The 26821-nt window shown below is 46.0% G+C and overlaps 1 protein-coding gene across 4 annotated transcripts in view; it reads right to left on the minus strand.

The window, feature by feature from the left end:
- The window catches only part of LOC142771907 (uncharacterized), a 129563-nt gene that overhangs the window by 41088 nt on the left and 61654 nt on the right, over positions 1-26821 (minus strand). For 3 of the 4 annotated variants that reach the window (XM_075873891.1, XM_075873889.1, XM_075873890.1), the window contains 4 exons: positions 19084-19180; positions 12854-13046; positions 10303-10704; positions 6184-8715 (listed from right to left, as the gene is read on the minus strand). In XM_075873891.1, the coding sequence (XP_075730006.1) occupies positions 10328-10704; positions 12854-12998 (522 nt within the window). In that variant the 5' untranslated portion in view covers positions 12999-13046; positions 19084-19180 and the 3' untranslated portion in view covers positions 6184-8715; positions 10303-10327. The remainder of the gene's footprint in view (positions 1-6183; positions 8716-10302; positions 10705-12853; positions 13047-19083; positions 19181-26821) is intronic. The other variant, XM_075873892.1, reaches the window with a different exon arrangement.

The following is a 26821-nucleotide window of genomic DNA, read 5'->3' on the forward strand; positions in this document are numbered from 1 at the left end:
CTGTCTAGGAGGATTTTCCCTCCACCTCACAAAAATCTAACCCGGCCCCAAGCACTTACTTTAAGGCTTTTGCAAACGCGAATGTACCCTACTTTGAAAATGTTACGCATCATGTACCCTCACCTATACCCAAGTAATCTTTGTCCACATTGTGGGGAAATAGCTTCATTAGAACATATGCTCTGGCAGTGTCCCAAATTCGCTCATATATCGAACATCACCTCTGCCAGATTGGAGGCGGCAATCCGCAGCTCATCCTTGCCAGATCAGCTCTGGGCTGTTGACCAAGCCCGCGAGGCGGCTGAGGATCTTGGCATCTCAGTCCCCACGTGGGAGCTGCCCGCAACACAGTGATCTGTGTTTTGGAGGACCAAATAAAAGTTTATCCAATCCAATCAAACCGAGCCCTCGACACGTCCTGTGCTTGACGTGAGATTATTAAATCAGGACATTCAAGATTGCATTCTCCCGTCAAGAAATGCCGGTTCTTCCTATATATGGGCTTTAACGTCCCAAAACCACCATATTATTATGAGAGACGCCGTAGTAAAGGGCTCCGGAAATTTCGACCACCTGGGCTTTTTTAACGTGCACCCAAATCTGAACACTCGGGCCTACAACATATCCGCCTCCATCGGAAATGGAGCCGCCGCAGCCGGGATTCGACTCCGCGACCTGCGGGTCAACAGCCGAGTACCTTAGCCACTAGATCACTGCGGCGGGGCTATGCCGCTTCTTGTATTAGAGAGTTTTAGTACTGCGGAATGGTGCTACGTACGCTCACGCAAGCGCCTTGCGTTACGTGGCGTCGTTTGCCACTTATCGGCTTTTAGTACGCCGTAGTACCCGCGTGCGTAACGAGCGTGAAGCGTGTTGCGTCATCTGGTGGATCAAAATAGAAGCACGTGTTGTTGACAGCCAATGTGAGCCAATCCAAGTGTTATAGCCCGATTATGGCCATATTTTAAGCCACGGAGCCGGTTGGTGCTTGCCTTTGATGCCACCATTTTGCAAAACGAAGTCTCGCGCTTTCGCGAAATTGTTCGAGAGCGGCGCGTTCACCTCATACGTACGCACGCACGCATCTCATGCGTGCGTACGTAGCGGCTGCGTACGTAATGCGATACGTGCGCTTTGCGGTCTGCGCATGCGCACTACGCAGAACGTGGCGTCCTTACGTACGCAACGCCGCCACGTACGCAGAGTACGCAGTACTAAAACTCTCTACTAACAGAGATATTTAAATAAGTACTATCGGTGTTCCTATGGTGTCTGCGGTCGTCGCGCAGAGCGCACGGTTGGTGACTTTGAAGTTTTTCCACTGAATCCCGTGGCTTCGTGGTGTGCCGAGAGAGAGACTCGTCCGCAATGCGGAAGGTGAGGGGTGCCATTGGGACCGTCGTACGCTCGCTCGGATGAGTAGAAGGTGTCCACGCAACGACGCCACACCAAACTTATTCGGCGAGGTGGCAATGCTCTGTACAGCAGCATTCAAAACAACTGCAGCATATCCACGAAGTGAATGATGAAGAGTGGGCGAAGCTCCGGGGGATCATTAACCCCCGTATATTGCCCACTCGATGTGGCGAATTACGCCATATCGAGTTGTGTCATATAAAGTGGAGCTGTGATGAAGGAGCTTGCTCTGTCTGCCTGTCTGTCTGTCTGTCTGTCTGTCTGTCTGTCTGTATGTATGTATGTATGTATGTATGTATGTATGTATGTATGTATGTATGTATGTATGTATGTATGTATGTATGTATGTATGTATGTATGTATGTCCACCTAAGCTCAACCGGGACTACACTAGAACATGCGTCTCCAACGTGACAGAGCGGATGGATGGATGTATCCGGCTGAGCCCTATAGATCGGGTGGTGGCTCATGCCACCTAGCCATAAGTGCAGCGAGCGCTGCAGTGCCATCTAGTGAGCACTCCGAGTATAAGGGGTGGCTAATATGCCCGCGCAGACAAGCTTGCACCATAAGGAGCGTCACTCCTAAATTATTACACCATCTCCCGCTAAAGGCCACCGTATGATGCGGAGCAGAGGGTGCTAACTGTTACACTGACGGCGACGTTGACGCTGGAGCTCATCGTGGTGTTGCACAAGAGAAAAAACTGAGGACCCGCAAAGCACGCAGTGATGAACTGGTGTTACTACTGAAAATGTCAATGGCTGCTTTCACGGCCATTGAAAGACAGAAGACTCCGATTGCGTACAAAGACCCGCAGTTGCTTTTGATTAACGCACACGCTGCGAATTTTCATTGTTCAATAACGCACAAGACGACTATCCCACCAACACTGCCTTCAAGGTCAAGATCCCGTGGCCAGCAAACGGTGCCACTGCGCGAGCAGTCGGTCTTTTCAAGCAAAAAACTCGCTAGCAGACGCTGCCTTCGTCGGCGTTGCGGGGCGAGAGAAAGAGAGCGTAGGGGGGAGAGAGAAGGAGAGACACGCGTGTGCAAAGGGGCAGTAAATACCGTAAGTAAGAGAGAGAGAGAGAGAAGGGGGAGGGAGCGTAGTTTTAGCAGTAGTAGTAGTAGTAAACATTTATTTAAAAAAACAGAGGTTGCCAAGAAGACCAGCCTCTAGTGGGTCAGCCTCCCTGCAGTATTAGGTGGAGTCTCTAGTCAGGGACCCCATTGGTCGTGGCCGCTGTCCTGCACTCTGGACCATGGCTCGTTGGGCCGTAAGGTCCTGGCAACCGGGCAGACCACCTCCCAGTCCTCTCTTGTTGTATTTGTGTTCGGGGTACAGAAGGATTGAGCTGGCATGCCCATACCATGTGGTAGGTGTAAGCCACCTTCGCACAGTACTGGAAGAGGCCGGAAAAAGAAGAGTCGAAGTGTTAAAGCACTGCCGGGCACAAAAACGTATTGGTAAATAGCCGGAGAATAATTCTCTCTTCCGCCTTCCTGAGTCCTTTGCAGGGCGGAGGAAAACGGCGGTGGGCGTTTCGGTAATGGGTAATTATCTCTCTATCAGTTACGAGAGGAGCGTTTTCTTCTGGAACACAGGGGTCATTGGTGGGCGAGGCCGTGGCCAGGGGAATGAGTGTGCGGGCGGCAGCGTGCGCCACCTTATTGCCTGCGAGGCCCTGGTGGCTAGGAGTCCAGAATATTGAACGCAGACAGGGGTAACCTACTCGCGGACAAGATTTAAGAATTTTGGCAGCTAGGGGTACGATCCATTCCACTTTGTAGCATGTGCAGAGGTTGGTAGCGTGTGCCGGCAAGCTCCTTTGGAGTCTGATAATATAATTTGAGAACTGTCGTGTGATATAGCCACAGCTATGGCCACCTCTTCAGCATGGGTAGCATTGGTTGCGTGGAAGGACTGCGTTGTCGTTGAGAGGCCACATAGGGGAGAGCGTAGGAGAGGATATAGAAAGGGGTAGCAGACGTGCATGCGTAGTAAGGGTGGTCACGCCGCACACCTGATTAAGCTCGACCCTAAGCTCCTTCGCATCTAAAATGTTTACGTTCCGGTGCAGCGATAATGGTAGACATTTTTAATTCTACGTACGTAGAGGCTGTGCGTGTAGGAAAAGATAGTTTAGTTTGCGGGATAACTTTCTGCCGTAGTATACAGACTGTGCCAGCCACGTTATTGCACTTTCATAAAAGGACGCCCTCGTCGGAGCCATATTTCTCCACAATGTATTCTTCGGATGATCGGAGAATACTTGTTTGTACAATGATACATCTAAACAAAACAAAATCCTGTTTATACAATGTATTATCAAATTGCCATGTGTTCCTAATCAATTTTCTATGTTACTTTTAGGTGCGAACGATTCGTAGTTGTCAGCAGCCTATTGACATTATCTTCATTTCAATATATACGGTGGTCAATAGCAGGTAAAGGATGGCGATGCATTCTCATGGGTCGCACGCTCTTTCATTTCGCTGTAAATGTTTCGATCCGCTGCCAGCCGACACACTCAGTGTCGTTTAGCTTGTTTTGACTCTTTCAAATGCTTTTGCGAAGCGCATTCAGCTGACGTCGAGGCAACTAAGGTTCAGGTTCCTTCGGCGTGAACTGGATTAACAGCCATTTCAGGACCCAATAATATACCATCAGTGAGCAAAGCCTGTTGCTTCAGTTTTTAAAGACGACAGTCTTTCTTGGGATACTGTTTAGAAAAAGTTAATTTACACTACGTACAAAAACGAAGAAATCATTACGCTTTATTATTAACGGACACACAGGAATTGGTACATCTACGTGCCACGACATACGTGACTATATGTTGTAGTGAAGAAATCATTACTTCAAATTACATGGCTGACGCGGCATATGCATGTACAAAAGAACACAATGGGACACGAATGATCGCACTTCCTGTCCCCGAAAATCAGCATGCATGGACCGCACACCAGAAAAGGCGGCCGAACACACATTGAATTGTCGCATGTCTATTGATCTCAACTACGACGCCGTTCAGCATTGCGGGAGCTTCCACTCCAGCAATTTTTAGGGGTGAAGCTCCTTAAAGCGGCACCTGTTCGTCCCTCGTCGTAGTGCGTATACATGTCTTACGCTTTGAGCTGTAAGGTGGTGCCGGTGGGAGATTTCTCCTGAGCGTTGTTGACTAATAAAAAATTCGCAGCGTGCGCGTTAACTAAAAGTCGAATTCTCCTGTCTCTCATTCCCCATTAGCAGCCATTGGCATGTACATTGAGCACTATCTGACAAGAAAGGGTTGCTACGTTATACTCGCTGGGCGTAACCTCCTTGGTTTTAGAAAGGTTTAGCGAGCGTTGGGCCACAGTGCCATGAATAGAGTGAACTAGTATATACCATGAACTCGAGGTGGTTAAAGGTGGGAAGTAGACCCGAAGCGCAAGCCGGAAGAAAGTGTGCGTGTGCCACGTCTCGTTGAGTCCTTGGAATGTCCGCTGGATGGCGGTGCTTCTATATGCGGAATATATGATGAAAAGATGCGAGATGGTGGTACTTGGAGTGTTGACTAGATGAACGAACGGACACAGAGACAGATGCATGGACGGACGCAAGGATGGCTGCATAGACGGATGGACGCTTGGGCGGACGCAGGGGCGGATGTATGGACGAACGCAGAGATGGACGCACGGATGCACGTGCAGACGCACGCACGGGCCGGCGGATGGGTGCACGGGCGGTCACAAAGACGGATGCACGGACGGACGAAAGCGAGAACGAATGAACGGACAGATGCTTCGCCCCACTCTCCATCATTAACCCCGTGGATAGGTTGCCATTTTTATTTACCCCATTTCTATGCAACAGCACATGAGTTACAATGTATGCGGCTACCGAATACAAAGCGCGTGCAATTTCAGAATTATCGAATCAGCACTTTCCAAACGGCATTGCAGCAAGGCCCACGGTACGTGTGTTCTTCGACTCAGCAACGTACCTCTAACGTTTTTTTTTTCGACGGCACGTCTCGACTTGTTAATTTTGCGTTGATAGCTTGGGCGTACTATAAATACAGCACTCTTTTTATCGCGACAACCTGAGTGTCGTGAATAATCGACCCGAAATCGTCAACGCCAGGTTGCAACTTGAACACGTGCGCTGGTCGTGATGATTCTTTAACAAACAAAAAAAGCGACCACGTCATTAAAAACGGGTCACCTTCCGCTTATCGCCAGAGGCGGATGCTCGAGCCGAACCGAACTCATTCCATGCCATGCTTTCACATGTGCAAGATGTTTATTTTCGTTTTTTCTTTGTGTTGCTTCTACGCGGTAGTTCGAGCTCGTCAATCGTACAGCTGTTTGTTATCCGACCCAAAGATCAGAAACAACATTTTGACTAAAAAGACGACACGAAACGAAACATGCATCGGTGCGTGTGCTTCCTTCGTTCCATAAACTTTGCATTGCAACGTTCCGAGCGGAACCAGGTGATCCTCTAGCGATTATACGTTTACGTTAAGCTTCAAAACTCATGCCAAGGAAACCCGAGAGTCACCTTAAACACCAATGCGCGCTCTAAGGGTACAACTGGACAATGGCATACGTATTCGCTCGTCCCCATTCACGTTTCACCTATAGCTTCGAGAGTTGTCCGAAATTTTAACCCTAGTGCATACTCCCAGAACCCCACAAGGCCAGCTATAACAAGACATACTATCCAATTACGCGTTTACGCGTGCTGCTTCAGGAATGATTCGAAATTCTACTCACCTCCTGCCTAATGTGCTCCGCCACTCCTTGGGCACTATTGCGGGAACATCTCGTGCGTGGCCGCTGCATTCTGTTTCAGCCAGTTTGAAGCTGGCAGCTAGGCTATTACAGTGCTCAGCAGCTAGGCTACAGCAGCTAGGCTATTACAGAGCTTAATAGCCTAGCTGGCAGCTAGGCTATTACAGTAATCACGAATTGTTGCCGTGCTTTGATGGCGTACTGCGAAGGATAACAATATCTTGTGTACTGACCACATACGCTGCATACACAGCCGCAGATCCCCACTCACCGACACGTCGGTGAAACATGGCAGACGCTAGACGGCGCTGCGGAGGAACATATGACCACCTCATTGTGAAATTGTTTTATATATACTAACGCAGAAACGGAGAATAAGTGACTTCAGAATAAAAATGCAAATTTATTTACAAATCAATTAGAAGTAGTCACTATAACACGCATAAATCGGCGTATTATCTGATTACTTTTGCTAAAACACAATGTTGAATACACTACAATGATATTGTGTCAAAGAAGAGTTTAGAGTCTTTCATGGGTGGCGTATGAAAAGGATAAAACAGCTTATGGGTCTACACATGCCAAAGCCTTCAGTCGAACACCACCTTACATACTAGTAATACCGCGAGCATGAAAGAGATTATAGTGGGAGGACACACATAACATAACACAAATACACATACATTTGCTGGCACATGGCATTAAAAATGATAGGATCACTATAAAAGATCCTTACAAAAGGATGCTGTCTGAAAAAAGAGTTAACAACATTGAACCACAGCGATGTCTCTAAAAGAGAATTGCCATTCTCGTGAATTTTGCAGCAAGAGGCTTTCACAGAATCACGTCGGTAAGAACGTCAAAATGCACTTTATATAAGAATATCCCGTAAAAGTTCCCGTGATTTTTACTGTCCTTTTACGCGTAAAATGCTGGGGGGCAGTACTTCAATGAAGTAAGTTGGAACGCGATAGGCGTGCGTTGTAGTTTTCTACCAAGCTCGACAACGTGGTCTTCGATAACTGACTGCAAACATTCAACAAAAAGAGGAGTTCGGATCACTATAGGATTGTTACAAAGTGACTTCGTCCAAAGAACAATTAAAAGTATGAAAGCGCAGCGATTTCTGTTAAATAGAATTACCACTCTCGGGAATCTTGCAACAACAGAATTTCAGAGAATGGCATACATAAGAACAGGGAAACAGATTTTATGGAAGAATATGTCATAGAAGTTTCCATAATTTTCGCTGTACTTTTATGCATAAAAAACTGGGTGGTACTTCAATGAAGTACGTTGGAACACACGCAATAGACGTGTGTTGTAGTTTTCTACCTTGTTGGACAACGTGGCCTTCGATAATTGACTGTAAACATTTCACCACGGGGAAGGGATTACGTAACAGGAAATACCATTGACTAGAAAAGTTTAAAAAGCTGTTTTTATGAAGAAATTAACAATTTTTGGCATTGATAGTACATTTAAACAGTGTCTACCAGACTTTAGGTCCAGGTCGTATATTTGCTTCTATCCCTGGATTGTTTTCTATTAGGATCGGAGAGTTTCGGACCTCTTCAAAAGGGTTCCACTCAGTCTAGACACTGCCCTCGCACCGGTGTAACAACTCACGGGTATGTGTTGGTAACAAAAATAACGGTGTCGCTCGGACTGACCTGCGCGGTCGCAAATGCCTCTAGCAAGCCTTTCCTGGCGCAAACGCGGTGAGATGGAGAGAGAAGTGCAACGCTGTCGGAGACCACCGTCCTCTCACCGGGGTTGACGAGTTTTCAGGCTCCTTGAAATCGCATTCCAAGGATTAAGAGAAATCTGTTTGTGGCGCCATCTCTCGGAGGCAGCAACGTGTCCAACAGTAACGGAACCGGTACTATGGCATCATCACTCTTCGTATTCATCAGCTACGTTTTGCGTCCACAGCGGATACGGTAGTTACGGTGTTTGCAAGTACAGATGAGCGAAAAGCGTTAGCAAATACCTCCACTACATTAAATCAGTTTCTTTCCTTTGTTACAAAAGCAACCAGTAGCTCTCGTGTAGCTTTTTCAACAGAACTGTTTGCTCCTAGAATGGTACATTCACTCTAAAATACGTAGCTGGCCTACAAAAATAGTATTGCAAAAGCTTCCTTGCCAGCTATCCAGCTCATGCTACCAGATATGCTACAGCAGAAATACTCCCTTCACTATCTGACGAGGGGGGCTGGAATTCGGAAACGAGGCACTAATTCATTTAAACGGCGGAATGAGGTGGCGTAACATGAGTTATGAAGTATTTGTAAATAACTTGAACTGTGCTAAAGCTAAACAGTTTCGCTGTTCGCATCCTGGAGGTGAACGCATGGCGTGTTGTCGAAAGACAACGCCATTTGGAGGTCTTTGACTTGATGGTGCCACGGGGTGGAGGAAGGGGGATTCATGGTGAAGGCTGCACACGAAGTTGAACGTGCAAGTGGTAAATAGCTTGCCTTGGAAGTTGATGTTGCAGCCTCTAGCCACCCTGAAATCAGCAGTGAGGAAATGAGCAATTAAAGAAGGCCTAAAAAGCCACAGTGCAATAATTAATAGAATTTAGCATTCTTGTATACTAACAAGATCATGTCCTCTGAAACACTATGCATTAGATCAAACACAACTACCAAGAGTCAGGAAAAGCCAACTTCATGTGTACTACCCATACAGGCCAGAAAGATTTGCTTCTTCAATTCATCATACAACCTTCCTCCTACACATCAAAATCAAAATGAAGCAGGCGCTTTGATGAAGAACTCAATTATAAACTTTTAGAAGAGACGAATCCTAAACTCTTAGAAGAGATCAATGTCCCTTTCGCCGTTCGTCTCAAAGCTTAATACAGCAAATGATTTGCTCGACCTCTTTTCACGCAATCATTGTCCAATAAAAAATTCGGAGCAATACTGCTCACGCAACTTTCCTATCTAGTAAAAATAAGCACTTACAGACCTAAAAGAATTGGCAAGTTCATGCAGGCTGAAGATTTCGTGAAAACTACCGGAAACCACACAGATTACAAGTGAAGAGTTAACTTACCTTTAAAGAAGGTGGTTACTGTGTGTTGAGCTATTTTCAACATTCGCACTATCATGGTTCAATAAATAGCACTGAGAGCCTGAACTGTCAACATGCTTCAATTCAACGCATCTTTGTTGCCAGTACCGAAAGTTGGAATAAGATAGAAGATGGGAACAAAAAGCTGCCATATTTGGCAGAAGTATTCTACCACTATATTTTGCTGTAGTGTTGCTAGCAGCTGCTGGCCTTAAAACAAGCCAAACGCAATTTTTAATAATAATTTCAGTTTTACCGCGGTTCCAAAATGCTTAAAAGCAAACTTCACTTGTGCAAACTTTTTTCTGTTTTAACAGTCCTTTATCAAGTCTTTGTAACAATGCGCAGTATGTCTCGCACGTTTTTGAAGTATATGGTTGTAAAGGAAAATGCAAGGGGACAGGAAACCGATTAGCAAGATTTGAAGTTAGAAAGAGGCAAATGAGTGCCTCTAAAAGTACCTTGATAGAGTTTGTAGTGTGTGCTAAAACTACAACATACAATGTTTTCTGGCAACTTGCAAGCGCCTCCAATTTAGCCTTCCTTCAGAGTCACTTGGCCCATTCACTGCCTTTCCTCTGGACTGTCGGCCGTTCAATCAGGATCGCCTGCATACTACCACGCCGGGTGTATATTTCTACACTGTTTCCAACCTGTGTACTACAAGAGGCGCTTGGTGCTGCAACTTTTTTTTCTTTCTACATGCACAAAAAAGCCTGTTGTGCACTACTTTCGCACAGTTTTTTGTATTCATTTGTATAGCACGTCATATTTGGGATTGTGGACTACTATTCATGCTTCTTGCTGTGAGAATTGATGCATTTCCATTAAACACAATTAATACTGATGTATCAACTGATCAATATTCTTTTTCGACTTCCTGCATTGTCTTATTTCTATTCTACCACCCAACCCTGCCCAAAGTCCGGCACTCAGATTGGCAGTATTTTCCTAAATAAATAAATAAATAAATAAATAAATAAATAAGCAATAGGTGCAAGGTTGGTGTGGTTTGTACCTCGCTCATGAGAGCTTCCCCTGGACTAGTGGTGGGGGTGGCTCGAGTCCTCCAGAGAACGGAACAAGTGCCCATTGTTTGCACCGGCTCCCGCGGATGACGAGGAGGCCGACGAGTGCTTGTACTGGCTGTCGATCAGTGATGGTGGAGGCTGGTGCGGCTGCTGCTCGTGATGATGGTGAGAGTGGCGTCTGCTGGCATGGCGTGAGGGCTGGCCTGAGCTACTGTCGTTAGAGGGACCCTGCTGCTCATTGAGACTTCTGGACCGGCTAGCAGAATGCGCGCTGTCACCGCTGCTAGCAACAAAACTGGTGCTCTTGCTCAAACTGCTCCTATGGTTTTGCTGCTTAGCCAGCCAGCTGCTGTTGTTATTGCTGGTGCTACTCCTCGTTTCTCCGGGATCTGTGTGCAGATAAACCAAAGCCCAAATATTTTACAACAGAGACCGCTAGGCACTGTTAACTATTTTCTTACCCCTCCTCATGTCTCGCAATTCGAGCTTTCAGTCAGTGGTGATGACTGGTCCAGTATTACGTCTTACCAGTCCTCATCACTGGCTGGTACAATGTTATTTTATACGAGGTCACTAACAATTGCCTTACCAATAACATCCATACTTTCGGTTTTGCACCATAGTATACTAATTTAAATTTTTGAAGAATAAAGCAGTATAAATTGACAAGGGGCCCGTGAAAAACTTTCTCACTGCTAGACACCTGTTCTCAAATACAATCTCCAAATATACCTCTTGATAAAGTTATAGAAAATGAACTATGCAATGTGGACAAAGTAGGTCCACAATATTTAAGACACCTCTTAAGGAGGCAACCCTATTAAGGGTATTGTCTTACAGGCAGCCACCCTTAACTTGCGGATAATTTTTTGTATTTCATCCACAGAATGGTATATTATTTTCAATTTGCATGTAGTCGGAAATAATTATCCAACTATACTACTGCATACAGAAAATTTTTAATGCAGTAACACTGGTTTTATTAATATAGTAATACCATGTCTAAGTATAAAAATGGTGTCTCACAATATAGCACCTTTATATCTAAGTCACATGCGCTTATATGTAAGTGCGTGCATTAATTTGTATAATCATTTTCTCATAGTCAATCGGTGCATTTTCCATATCATAATTGGATGCTAGAACCTTTACTTCAATGTTTTCCTAGCCAATGTTTTCCTAGCCTTTGTTTCTTTCTAATATTGAAAAGCTACCACAATACTGAATTTCTATGTGATCAACATTTATCCAGATAAAAATCCAGATAAAAATCTACCAGATAAAAATCCAGATAAAAATCTACCAGATAAAAATCCAGATAAAAATCTACCAGATAAAAATCCAGATAAAAATCTACCAGATAAAAATCCAGATAAAAATCTACCAGATAAAAATCTACCAGATAAAAATCTACCAGATAAAAATCTACCAGATAAAAATCTACCAGATAAAAATCTACCAGATAAAAATCTACCAGATAAAAATCTACCAGATAAAAATCTACCAGATAAAAATCTACCAGATAAAAATCCAGATAAAAATCCAGATAAAAATCCAGATAAAAATCCAGATAAAAATCTACCAGATAAAAATCTACCAGATAAAAATCTACCAGATAAAAATCCAGATAAAAATCCAGATAAAAATCTACCAGATAAAAATCTACCAGATAAAAATCTACCAGACAAAAATCTACCAGATAAAAATCTACCAGATAAAAATCTACCAGATAAAAATCTACCAGATAAAAATCTACCAGATAAAAATCTACCAGATAAAAATCTACCAGATAAAAATCTACCAGATAAAAATCTCAGCACTGTGCTCACTCGCCTAATAATTTTGCCCTGTTAGATTTAGTGAGACGGCAGTACTATACCATAGAGTGACGGTGCCATCTCAAGCCAACGTATATTCACAGAGAGCGACAAATGGTACCCTATTAAGTCACAAAGCTAAAATACAGTTAAAATATATCTTGATAATGTGGCTATTCATTGTGTCTGCAAACTCATTACAGTGTAATGGCAATTGGTTCTACGCTAGCATTTCTTACAAAAAAGTGAAACAAATACATTTGCAGGTACAGTTGAATATTCACATAATGAATGTAAATGTAATAACTTTTTGTATAACGAAGCATGTTCTCCACAATAATAATGTAACAGTTTCAGTGCTTCCTCAAAGAAAGAATGAAGTGGTAAACAAACTTCTCTTGGGCCAGAGGGCCTAAGGCCAAATTAAACGATATTTTAGTGCTGATCCTGAACTATAACACTGCATTGGACCATCATGTTTTTGCATGTTCAGCAATGGCGTTAGGGCCGCCTGAAATGTACTCCTTCACCGGTACAGCATCAAGCTGTTGCCAGAACATTTCAGGTTTAATAAAGATTATTTATTGCGTGCTTCACCTTTTTTACTGCCGTATTATTGAAGCAATCGTTTGAAAGAAGTAGAATTCATTAGACGAAACAGTATGAGAACAATACGTCCACTTTCGCCTGCTAATAGTGAGTGGTGTCAAGCAACACCTACCAGAGGTGTTGGCAGCCCGCGTGGATGCCTTGCTGCTGCTAACGGCAGGTGGCGCGTGAGTCTGCACGGCCGCACTGATTCCCGGAATGCCGAACAGGTACTTGGGGTCACGCGACCGCCGCTGCCTCTCCTTGTAGTCATCCATGGTGATCTTGGCGCGTCGCGACGTCTCGGCTTCTTGGCCGGGGTTCCCCTGCAAGCGCTGTCCCATTTAGCTTCACACGACGTCTGTGTCCACGCAGTGAATTAGTTATACTGCTTTTAATACTACCCATGATTATATAAGCAAGTTGAACCACACTATCAGTTAGAGGGCGTCCAGCATAAGTCGACAACTGCAACATCCTAATATCGTTTTACAAAACGCCGGAGTTTACCTTCAAACAAAACAGTGCAAGAGCAGGCTTACATGTGAGAGAAAGCAACGGCTAAAAGCTCAACCTTCTCGGCGAATACTGCTACAGGTCATGCAGCTTCAGAGACTGTTCACCAACACCTTACGAACCCAGTCATGCTATAGTCATGGACTTTTCTTGGCAATGCAGCGAAAGCTACAGAGCCAAATCGCGCGTATCTTGCCGCTAAAGAATGTATAGTCCTACAAGTGTGTCCTTGTTGTCTACACGAGTCATGAAATATACTAAACTTCATTTTTTGCATGTAGCTCTTCAATACAGAAATCGGATCACACAAGCGCAGTTTCTTTAATTTGTTTGTTGTCGCTTCACGCCTTTGAACGCATGATAAAGCCGTGCCGCCTTTTCCGTGTATCTCAAATGCCAAGCGACGACCACGTCGATATGAAACTCTAATAGCGCACAGCCAGCACTTTCCACAGCGTTACGGAACGCATGACATACTGGAATACCTCACGTACTGGTATATGTGCAAAGACTCCGCCCTCATAGTATTTCCTGCATTGCCAAGAAACGTTGTCCGCGAGTATAGCCATCATAGGTTACTTCGAATTCTGATCCTATAGATGGCACTGCAGTGCTCGCTCTACTTTTATGCGTAGAAGGCGCCTCATTTAGTGGGATAGGAGACCACCAGATGGCGCATCTGTGCGATTATTGGATGGATGCATTCGCGCCGATGCGTGCAAGTGGAATAGGCGACTGTTAGGGTCCAAAGCTATAAAATTCGCTCGCTCTTGGCGTGTTTCCACTTTCGTTAGGCAGTCAGCGTGCTCCGACTATGCGCCACACAGACAAAACGGCAGTGCGGAGGGCTCGGAAAGCTGCTGCAGCACGCGCTCGCACATAGCGTCTCGATATGCTCCCAGATGTACATCGTATGATCACATGCAAGGAACAACTATCTCAAGAACCTGTCTCGGCAAACTTTCCACTGCGGTAGGTGCTAGAAGAGAACCCCTCTATCATTTTGGAGACCATAAAGCAGTTATAATGAAAGGGCCACAGAAGGAAGCCACGTGCCACTACCATTATTGAATAAAACTAAGTTGTGTATAAATACAGTTTCTCACGGCTTTGATGATCGACCGGGGAAAGTTGACGGAGGATTCACGGTTTACCGATGCACCTTCGGAGCTTCGCACACTCACTATCATTCACTCTGTGGATACGCTGTGATTTTTTTTTCCGAACGAGTAGCATATGTATGAAGGCCTTCCGAATTCTAACCAAAGCTCATAAAGACTTTCCAATAGAATACACCCAAACCATTATCTGGACGCCAGGGCAAGAGGGCGTCACAGTTTCCGGAGGAGGCGGCTCGAGGCTTCACAAATCGAGCTTTCTTGCACACTACATTAGACGATCTAACGCCCCTAGACCCTAACATTGGTACAATTCTTCAGTATTACAGGGACAATATAAAACTGTATCCAGCACCGCATAAGAACCTCACAGCAATGGAATCAGCGGCATTACGCAGAATACAAGCAAACACATACATGAACTTCCAGAGGCAACGTATATTCTACCCCACAGCATACAGATATATATGTCAGTGGTGTGGGGTCACACCAACTCTGTTTCACATCATGCGGGAGTATACACATCACAATGAAGAACACCACAACATAAACAACACATAGGAACAATGGGAGGCACTGGTGTCCAGCTCGGCCATTGTTGATGAGCGTCGGCTGGTCCAACGGGTAGAGATGATCGCTAGGGTCAGCGAAGCCCTGGAATAGGGGCCCGGCCATTTGGTATGCTCCGCGTTATGCGCAAATAAAGTTTCTCTCTCTCTCTCGAACGAGAACAGTTTCGCAGCTCCGCTCGCGAACCAGCAAACGCGGCTGACGCCTAAATGCTGAAGCGACGCCCACATCTCGCCCAGCTGAGACGCGCAAGGAGTAGCCACTAACAACGCGTTGGGTGTTTCTCCTTGCTTGCCTTCTCCGTACTGTGTGCGTGATTTCCTAACGTGCGAGGCATGGTTAAAGATGGAACGGCAGTAGGGAGTTTTAGTGCTGGGTACCCAAGCGGCTTGCGTACGCAGGATGTTGGGGCGGTGGTATTGCGCATGCGCAAAACCCCAAACAGATGCGTCGCAAGATCGCTGGGGCGATGGGGCCGTGCGTTCGCGCGGTCCACCTTCGCAAGAACTCACGGTATCCGCACTGTGGATACTCTAGCCGTCGAGTTAAAATAAGCCAAAGTGCAAGCACTTTATAGCGATTACACGGTTTCAGCCAGATTTCCATAGCTAGAAAGGCCTGGAACATAGAAACTAAAAGGTACATGTCAGCCCCCGACCAGCGCTGAGTAGGTGGCACCATCTAGCGCGGCTATAGTGAAACAGACAACCACAACTTTGTTATTGCAGAAACATTGTGCAATGTACATCTGGTGCAAAAACTGCGCAGCGACAATATTACAAATAAGTAACCTTTTTATTCATTTTCACCTCAAAAACATTACGCGTAAGCTAACATGTTCATGACTGCGGTTGCACGACGTGTCACAAGATGTCGACACTGTCGTTACAATAACTTTGTATTTCACTTTTTTGCGTATACCAGATTACTGTACACAATAAAAAAGTGTCCTGATCACTATGTATGTTTATTTAACATTTTAAATCATAAAAAACCTAAATAATACTTAGGCGACAACACGCTATGGCTCTGCGAGCGCGTGTGAACTTCGTGCGGCTTGCGTTTGCGTGCGTGCCACCGTGGCGCCAACCAATAGGCATTCCGGTTGGGTATGGGTTGGGCACGCAACGCCGCGCGCTCCCAAGCCCGCAAGGCCCCAAGAGAATGCGTACCCAGCACTAAAACTCGCTAGTGTCACTAGTTTTCTCATCGGCCGTCGCGTGCAACTTCGGAAAGCAAATGTTTCTAGGAAGCCGCAACAGGGGTTCTAAAAACGCCGGGATGGGGAGTGGTGATGCGGTGGGGAGCTTCGACGGCAACGATGGCGAGTTGTGGGCCTAGCGAGCATCGCTCCTAAAAATAAAATCCTACCACAGTCTCCAAGAACTGAGTGAGTCTCCTAGCAAAACCACCATTCAACGTGATACTTGGGCTATATTACGCACATCATTCTAGATGTGAAGCAGCTTAGAGTCAAGCTAAATCTGGCGTGCGGCGTGACCATTCTTATGGCAAATTCCACTGGTAGATCCGGAGGGGCCACCGAAATCTGGGAGCGAGCACTGGGAGTGTGCCAAACGAGATCTGCGAGTGGAACACGTGAATGCCCGGCGTGAAGTCTCTCCCGAAGTTTTTTGCGCATACGTCACTAAACCGCCACTGGAAACTATTTTCTTTTCTGCTCTCGACGTTTCAATGACAACTGTGTCACGCCACTGCAAAGCACGCATTTCGACCACGCAGTCTCGCGGAAAGCAGGGCTACCGCTTTCCAATTTTAGGAATTGTAAACAAGAGCACAGGGTTACTAGAGTGCCTCAAAAAACGCTGAAGGCAACCCAGCTGCCCGACTGTACCGCAAATGACGGCAACGCATTCTCGGAGTGCCGGCGAAGTCCGTCTCTGCAAGACGGAGCACGCGGAACGCTTCGTCGCGGAGTTGATTGCTCCGAATCTACCAGTGGAAAACGCGAACTTGCTCTGAATCTACCAGCGAAACGCGGATCGTCAACTGTGGAGCAAGAAAACTTGCTCTTGCTCGACGAGTGGAATTCGCCATCATTGTGCATGCGCTTGCTCTAGGCTTCTCTCTCTCCTCTCCTACGCTCCCCCTCTCTGTCTTCGCAACGCCGAAGCAGGCAGCGTCAGCTAGTAAGCTTTTTGATAAAGAGACGAGTGCTTGCGCTGCATAGCCGTTCCTGAAAACTCTTCATATATACGCACTGGATCTTGACCTCCAATGTAGTGCCGGTGGAAGATTTCTCCTGTGCGCTGTTGAACAATAAACATTCGCAGTGTGCGTGTTAACTAAAAGTGGAACGCGGGTCTCTGTGTCCAATATGGGTCTTCTCTCTCTCATTGGCCATTAGCAGTGATTGGCCGGCTCCAGTAGAAAGCGCCTGGCCATCTCTGCATGCTTTGCGCCTCCCCAGGTTTCTGTCCTGCGCGACGCCGTCATGAACACCAACGTCAACGTCGCCGTCAGTGTAACCGTTAAAGCCCGCTGCTACGTACACCCACACGATTCCTTTTAGTGGAAGGTGGTGCAATTTTTTATATATATTCTTCCTTCTTATGCATGCACTTACCACAACGGGGAACGAGGTCACGTATTTTTTTTTTCAAATAAATTTATGTAGGTTCATCGTGAAGCCACTTTTGCACCGCATTTTTTTACACGCCTAAATTTGAAGCGACGGTGACCACTCAAACCAGCTTGGAGTGACCCAAATAAGAGAAAGTCACATGGGTTTTGGTCAGGGCTGTAGAGGGATTGTTTCATAAACTAAAACCTTATACTGTAGGTGGTTCCAACAAAGCGATGATCTGTGTGTGGCCGTGAATTGCCCCGCAAAAACAAAAGTTTCTTCGACAGCAAACCTCAGCGCTTGTGGGGAGTTGTTTCTCGCGTCTGTTGCGAATTGCAAATTCTCGATCCCCGAAAGCTCACTTTTACATAATAGTGCACTTTTCTCATATTTCCAGGTTAGTGTGATGTCAATGTGAAAGCCTTCGACACCCTCCAACTCCCACCAGAGAAAACGGATCACTGCTCGTTTTTTTTTTTTCATGAAACTTCTAATGCAGCATTCAGAATATGTCAGCAACAGAAGGCAGAAAAACAGTAGAATTAACGCCAAAAGTTCACATCATCACTATAACATTTAAAAACACTTATCAAATATCCGAGTACAGAAGACAAACAGCGCGATATCAAAAAAGATATGACAAACGTGTAGGTAATGGCTGACTTTCCGTCGTACATTCGTTGTACATTATCACTCCTGTGTCCCAAATAAAATGATGCTACCGCAGTTTTTATCCTAATAGCGCTTGCAGGCACTGCAACGAATTCTCTAGCCTATAGACCACATGCTCTGGCGTCGCCCCTCGTTGCAGGGCACGGACCAATCGAATGAAGACAAGTGGCTATCCGCTATCAAGGGTCCCGATCTCGGAGATCACCTGTGGGCTGTCTAGAGGGCCCATGATGCGGCGGTCGCGCTTGGCCTGACTGTCCGAACGTGGGAGCTGCCCGCTGCGCGTTGAGTTGTGCGCCTCAAGACTTCGAATAAAGTTTCACACCCATCCAACCGCAGTCTCCAAGAACTCGGCAAGTCTTCTCGCAATGTCACCATTCTTTGCATAATAACCACAACCAAACTGTCTAGGTAGGCTGAATCAACATCACTTGCCTTATCCTTAGCTGCATATCACTATATGGATAACAACCACGCAAATAAGCCCCCCCCCCCCATACTATTTGCTTTCGTTAGTTAGTAGTATCTGGCGGTACAATGGCAAGACAAACGTGCAGAAAATATCAATTTACCATGTCATATCACTTTTTAACATATCATTTTTCTTGTTCAACACTTCCTTACAAAGATCCGGCGAAAAAGCATACCCTGCAGGTCAGGTCAACATTAGCGAGACTAAACCAAAATGATGCAGGGTTGTCTACATTTGTACGTCACCACCCGAGGAAATTCATTGAGAAGCAAAAATTACCCTCGTTAGTCCGCCAGTTTTGGATACACTAGCCACCTTGAGAACATACTGGCAATAGAAACAGCATGACATTGTGTAATGCTCACAACAGTAACACCGCAAACTTCCCTTTTCTCACCCTTATGTTTGATCTACCGCATGTACCATACCTTGTTGGCATCCCTGAAGGTGGGACGTTCCCCCGAATCTCCTCCGCCCAGACCCCAACGATGTCGTTCCCGCTCTCGAACGGTGTCATGTTCCACGCTGCGCAAATGGCAAAGAGCCAGCACTGTTAGAGACACTGTTCCGAAATCACCAGCCTGACTACGTCCACTGCAGGACAAAGGCCTTTGCCATGTTCCACCAGTTAACCCGGTCCTGTGCTTGGTGCTGCCAATTTATACCCGTAAACTTCTTAATCTCATCTGCCCACCTAACCTTCTGTCTTCCCCTAACCCGCTTCCCTTTTCTGAGAATCCAGTTAGTTACCCTTAACGACCAGCGGTTATCCTGTCTACGCGCTACATGCCCGGCCCATGTCCATTTCCTCTTTTTTATTTCAACTATGATATCCTTAACCCCCGTTTGTCCCCTAATCCACTCTGCTCTCTTCTTGTCTCTTAAGGTTACACCTACCATTTTTCTTTCCATTGCTCGCTGCGTCGTCCTCAATTTAAGCTGAACCCTCTTTGTAAGTCTCCAGGTTTCTGCTCCGTAGCTAAGCTTACTCAGCTTGAAATACTGAATTACGAAATACTCAGCTTGAAAGGGACAATAAAGGCAAATATTAAGTCGTCGATGTTGATTGCTGAAAGAGCGGTCCAGAAACCTCGTAGCACTACTTTTGTGCTATGGAACTTTTTAATTTCAAGTGAAATCATGTTCCACTGGTCCGCATCGCGTTAACACACGTCAAGTTACCCGCCTCAAGTGGAACCTTTCACGTCACTGTTGCCATGAAGGGAGGAATAAACTGAAAAGAGAAGTCACATTTTGTGAAGCCGGAAGTAAGTAAGAATAAAGTACACTACGGCGGCTCGCGCAACGGGTGCTGGCGAGAGAGAGGCGAGCTGGTTTCGTACGCACCGGGCGACGTCGCTGCTGCCATCTGATGGCCGAGCTGGGAAAGTGAAACTTTTCGTGCTGATTACGACCAAACGTGCTGCGATAATTGCTTGAATAGTGCCTGTATGCTATTCGCAGCCTCACTACGGCTGATATCGTGAATCTACAATGCACCTACAGCTTTGCCCTTCGTTTTTTTTTTTTCTGCACGCCAGAGAGACACGGCGTGAATCGGTGGGATAATCTGCCTGACAGGCCGTTTTCTTTTGGACATACAGTAGGTTCGAGGCACAGAACATAGTGTAAGATAAAATATTATTTAGCTTATCTTGCTATTTAGCTAAACAACCGCCTCCGAATCATTCATTGCCATGTGTGTGATGATACGAACGTACGAATATTGTTGCAGCAGGAAGTCGGCCGTCTGTGACCATATCATAAAAAATTTCGCCAAACATGAGGCTACCGTGCACAAACATAAACAAGAAGCGATAATGCAACAACAATAAATCATTTTACTGTTTTACTGGCAGGCACGTTTAATTCTTGACTCGGCAAGCTCCGGTGAGAACAGTGGGCCACGTATTGCTTTCCGATAGTTGTGATCGTCGTACACGAGAACGGCTCACCATCGCCTCTCGCAGTAAGGGCCATAGACACTGCCGTTCTCGTCTAGGAATTCTAGGCTTCCTTAGCTGAGGCCGCAAGAGCACAGTACCGAAGGAAAAGAACGAAGCAGCAGAACCAACCAATTTCAGAGGAGTTGATTGATTTATATGTGGGGTTTAACATCCCTAAACCACTACATGATTATGAGAGACGCCGTAGTGGAGGGCTCCAGAAATTTTAACCACCTGGGGTTCTTTGACGCGCAACCAAATATGAGCACATGGGCCTACAACCTTTCCGCATCCATCGGAAATGCAGCCGCTGCAGCCGGGATTTGATCCCGCGACCTGTGGTTCAGTAGCCGAGTACCTTAGCCACTAGACTACCACGGCGGGCAAATTCAGAGGAGCGGTCGCGAGCTTCGTAAATGACCGCTTTCGAACTCAAGCGATATAAACTAAACTCACAACCGTGAAGACCAACACTCACTGTAGGGTTCTAACACATCGCATCATTTTTCAAGTGTAACAGGTGCATAAAGATGCACATTCGAAACTCCAGCCGGCTGTGAACAACGAGGCCATATGAGTGCTGATGCCAATGACACGAGACGCCGGCGCGCCCGCCTTGTCTCATAAAACCCCCCTGTAAAAGCACGGGACTTCCACCACAATTCTCACTCTTCTTAGCTTTCCTTCCTCAATGCTTCATGTCATGGTCCTATGCTATTGTCATGCACAGCGTTGCCCGGTTTCGCTGCGTTGCCGCTGACATAATGATAGTTATAGCAAGAGAACAAAACGACGACACAGAAACAAGAATGACGCGAAGGACACGAGTGCTCATGTCGTTCGTGTCCCTCTTGTCTCTGTGTCGTCGTTTTGTTCTCACGCTATAACTATCGTCATGCCATACCAACTAGCCCAAGCTGCCACACGCCGACACAAGCAGCAGCAGAATGAAATTAGCTGAAGCCACAGTAGGAACAACAGCCATTAAACAATTTTCTGTCATGGTCTCCGAGATGGCAGGTGTGCTTCGTTCAACTGGGCCCCACTAGATGGCACGACCTGTCCAGTTTAACCGGGCAGAAATAGAACTTTTGAACCACTCGCCTCATTCCCCAACGCCCGGCGGTTCTTCTTTCCATGAATCAAACACAAACAAACGAACAGAATTTTAGCACGTCTCTTTATGCGCGGAAGGTTCATTATTTAGTACACCTAGTTCGATTACTAGTGATTAATTGTATGCGGTAAGTCTGACGTTATCCGGATCATTTGGAGAATGCTCTACTCGTGGTGCATGTGTTCTCGTGCTTTTACAATAATTTCTCGGTAACTAGGGCACTACTAGTATTAATATTGTCGTTTTAGACGTTGTCAATATTGAGCTTTGACTCTGACTTAAATTGTTATTTGACTTTAGCGTCCCTTTAAGCTATGCCTGCCAACGGCACTATCTGATCACAAAGCAATGGGGACTCCACGTTTAACGTGAAAACTTGTGACGGCAAGGGTCAATCAGCACCACAGTGTCATAATGTTTAAAAAAACGTCTCATATAGACCACCTTCTTCTCTCCCAAGAACTCTTTCGGCAGGAATGAGCAGAAAACAACACACATAATACAAAGGCTTACATAATATAATGGTCCCAAGATCTTAAAAAGACAGCCGGCCTAAAAAGGGTGTGATCGGTAGCCTTGAAAGGTGGTTTTTGTTTCAACACTCTGAGCATTATGATGCAAACCTGTACAGAGATGCCTGCCTCGAACCATGTTGAGCCAAAACCCATTTAAATTGGCACAAAAGGCACTATACAAGTACGTCTTTATTTATCACGTCCACTTTAAAACCATGCGTGCGCCACATGCACACTCATGTAAAAGCACGTTGAAGTTTTCATTTCCTGCATCATTTCACCGTGTTTATTCTGGGTCATTTGTTCATTGCTTAGCTCACTCGAATTGTTTACATCAATGGGCAGAGTGTCAAATATGCATGGACGCATCGTTTCCTGGGCATAATAATCGACAGAAGTCTTTCGTGGAGCCCACATTGTGCGTACTTGAAGAAGAGACTGCTATCTATTGTGCATATAATGAAATTCTTGTGCGGGAAAGCATCGGGATTTTCTGTGGCCTCCATGCTACTGCTGTACAGGGCCCTATTTCTGGGTCTATTGCGCTACAGCTTGCCGGTACTGACTAACACTTGCAAATCGAATACTCATTCATTGGAGAGTTTGCAGGGTCAGGCACTGCGTATCTGCCTAGGACTGCCCCGATGCGCTTCTACTTATGCCACAATCATGCTTGCCAAAGACCATCTGGTCAGGACATATAGAGTTGTGGATTGCCTCGGAGCGCACATTCGACATGCTAGCCGTGTCCCTGACCACCACTTGGCCCTTCTACCTTCCGGAAGACCACGTGCTAAGTTTTCAGACGTCATAGCCAAGCACCTAAACAGCATTCCATCAGGATATACGCCAGCTGCAAGAATGGCATGTCCTTTGTGGTGCCTCGACCAGCCGCAAGTACGTCTAGAAATTCCGGGAATCAAAAAGAAAAGCAATCACTCCAGAGTAGCAGTGAAGCAACCAACACTGCTATTATTACATGAGTTGTACTTGGACCGAACGCAGATATACACTGATGGGTCCGTCTTGTCCAGCAGCTCATCAGGTGCCGCAGTAATTCCGGCTGCAGCAATGACAATCAAGTTTAAGTTGTCGCATATCACTACATCTACGGCATCCGAGCTTGCTGCTATAAGGGCTGCTTTACAATATCTCGTTCACGAACGTCCAGGAAAATGGGTCATATTCTGTGATTCGAAGGCAGCGCTTCAGAGTTTGCAGTCTGCCATGCGTAGGAGGAGTCATGACCAATTGGTACAAGAAATAAGACATTGTCATCATGAAGCTCTAGCACGAGGGCATGATATTATATATCAATGGCTGCCTGGACATATCGGTATTACCGGAAATCAATTAGCCGATGATGCAGCCTGCTTAGCCCATGAAGAAACCCGTGTAGTCCCGATTCCTCTATCAAGGAATGATGCAGCAAGACAACTTCACCTGCTGGCTCGAGATCTCACACGCACGTTCTGGTCGTCTACCAGCTCCCAAAGGTGTCAATTTTATGAACTGGATCCTTCACTCAAGCTAAAGCTACCATCACAACTTTCCCGCTCCGATGCGACACTGTTATGCCGCCTTTGGTTGGGTGTTGCATTTACAAAGGTGTACTCCTTTCGCATCGGTATGGCAGACACTCCTACGTGCTACTACTGCAGAGCTGAAGAAACCATCGAACACGTCCTGTGCAGATGCGCTTGCTACGACACACAGCGATGCCAGCTCCGGATGGTTTTGCATCGACTTGACCCCGGACCATTTTGTGTGCAGAAGATACTAGGACCTTGGGCATCTGCCTCAGTTGCGCAGAAAGCAACCAAAGCACTGCTACTTCCTAAAGTCAAAAAACCTGAGCGACCGCCTGTAGACTGTGTGTGCTCTTCGAATGTGCTCGTGATTGTGTGTACCTTCTCATCTTTCTGCAACCTCTTTTCTCCCCTTTATCCCTTCCCCAGTGCAGGGTAGCAAACCGGATGTGCGTCTGGTTAACCTCCCTGCCTTTCTTTGCATCGTTATCTCTCTCTCACTTGAATTGTTTTCGCGGTGACACTGCCCCAACACTACATCAGTCAGGTGGGAGGCGGCCCTACGCAGCTTCCTCCTGGCCGACCAACTTTGGGCCGTCCAGCAGGCCCGCGGAGCGGCTGATATGCTTGGCCTAACGATCCCGACGTGGGAGTCGTTCGCTGCGCACTGACGCGCGCCTTGAAGGACCACAATAAAGTTTCGAAACCAACCAACTGCCTGCTTTGGTATGTTGGCTGGTTTCGTTTCTTAAATTTCATGAATGCTGCCTTATTGAACTTTCGTTGTTGCTTAAAGTTTGTCAGCACCTGTTTAAACTTTGCATTTTACATGAGCATGCGAGCTGCGCACGCGTGGTTTTTAAGAAGTACGCGTGATATCCTCCCGTTAAAATACAGAACGCTTCCTGACGGGGCAAGAATTGACTTCAAAGGTGGCATGGTGCACTGTACGCCGTAAAAGCGAATGGCATGCGCAATAAATTTCAGTTGTGAGCTCAGCGCTCGTCCTGTGTCCTTCTCACGTTGTGTTTCCCCAGCCTCCAGGTGGCTTCAGATGCGACTCGTGCGACTGTGACGAGACGATTGAACATTGACTGTGTTCCTGTGATCACTCAGCGAGCGAACGCAACGTGTTGATACTCCATTTTCCGTAGAGAAGATCATGGGATCATAGGTCTACGCGTCGCAGGCCAACAAAGCAATGCGAGCATTGCTGTTTTTAGGGGCGAAGCTCCTTGGGGCGTGGGCTGTGCGTCCCCTGTAGCCTGTATGTAGCCACCTCTAGTTTAGTTCTTGCAGTGTTCACTAGATGGCGGTACCGTCTCCTGTAAGCAACGTGGAATAGGTAGGCTTGCTTTAGGAGCTCACGGGAACACACCAAATCAGGGAGTACAAGGTGATATGGGATGGACATCATTTGAGGGCAGGGAAGCTAGCAGCAAGATAAAATTTGAGAAGCGATTGAGAGAAATGGGGGAAGAGCGTTGGGCTTGGAAGGTTTTCAGCTACTTGTACATGAAGAATGTCGATACAAAATGGAGGAAGCGAACCAGGAAGTTGACTGGTAAATACTTAGAAAACAGCAGGTGGCCAAACCAAAAAGAACTATCGGTTAAGAAGAAAGTGAAGGAAACGGAGACTGACATGTGAAGAATGGGCATGATAAAGAAGTCCGCACTAGAGATCTATCGAACGTTTAAGCCGGAAATTGCCAAGGAAAGGATCTATGATAATACTCGGGGTAGTTCTCTACTGTTTGAGGACAGAACGGGAGTACTGCGAACCAAGACATATCGGGCCAAATACGAAGGGGTAGACACAGTATGCAGTGCGTGTGGAGAGAAAGAAGAAACTGCCGCACACTTGATAATGCCCAAGGCTTCACCCTATAGTTCAGGATGATGGCGCAGAGTTCTTCAAAGCACTTGGGTTTAGGGACCGGGAGGGCAAAATAAACTTTAAGCGGGTAGACTTAACTAGAAGGAGGTTATCTGATTGGTGGCTAAATTCAAGGCACGAGTGAAAATTAAACTCTTCACTGCAAAGCACGAATCCTCAAACACTTTCTTTTTTTTTCTTTTTTTCCCTTTTTTCTTTTTCTTTTTTTTCTTTTTTTAAGGAAAAAATATAGTTTTTGGTTCATTAGGTTCTACGGCTTGGTGGCGCTAGCCACCGCCCGATCTAAAGGGTACAGCCATATCCATCCATCCATCCATCCATCCATCCATCCATGTAGCCACCTCTCGTTTAGTTCTTGTAGTGTTTACTAGATGGTGGTACTTGTAGCTGATGATTAAAAGATGCAAGATGTTATAAACTAGAAAGCGGTACTTGTAGTTGATGAAAAACGCGAGATCTTATAAAATAGGAATGATGTCACATATGGCGCGTGTCATTGGTTGAAGGCAATCGTTCGATTTAGTGCGGCGACGTACGCTAGGGGGAGCGATGTAATAAAATCGAGTGGGCAAAATGTACAGAGGATTCATGGTTTACCATGTTTACCTCCGGAGCTTCGCCCACTCATCATCATTCACTTCGTGGATATGGCGGAATTTTTTTTTCAAAACTGACCGGACTAAGTAAGTGACTACTTGTAAGCGTGCAGTGGACAGGTGCACATGTACCCTGACGGGGCTCTCTTACATCTCCTCTCTCTTTTCTTTAACCTTCCCTCACTCCTTTCCTCATTGCAGGGTAGCAAATGAAACGCGCGTCTGGTTGACCTCCCTGCCTTTCATTTCTTCCCATCATTCCTTCCTTCCCAGCTGTGTTTCCCCATCTAACGACAGGTAAAATCGTCATTTAATTAGAGTGAATGAGTTAGTGAGTGAGTGAGTGAATGCACACGTGCAATAACTGAGGGTCCCACTTATTATGATGATGGTCGTGGTCTTCTGATGAGGGAAGCCTCCACTGAATATAAAACTGATAAAACGAAATCTAAAGCAGTTGCGAAGCCACAATCGCCTTGTTCACTGTCCCACATAACGCCTTTTTTTTAATGCCACGCCTTCGTGACTGAAATCGCTGCTAGAGGTGCACACAGAGGAACACAC

The sequence above is a fragment of the Rhipicephalus microplus genome, chromosome 9 (assembly GCF_043290135.1).
Source record: "Rhipicephalus microplus isolate Deutch F79 chromosome 9, USDA_Rmic, whole genome shotgun sequence".
Lineage (NCBI taxonomy): Eukaryota > Metazoa > Arthropoda > Arachnida > Ixodida > Ixodidae > Rhipicephalus > Rhipicephalus microplus.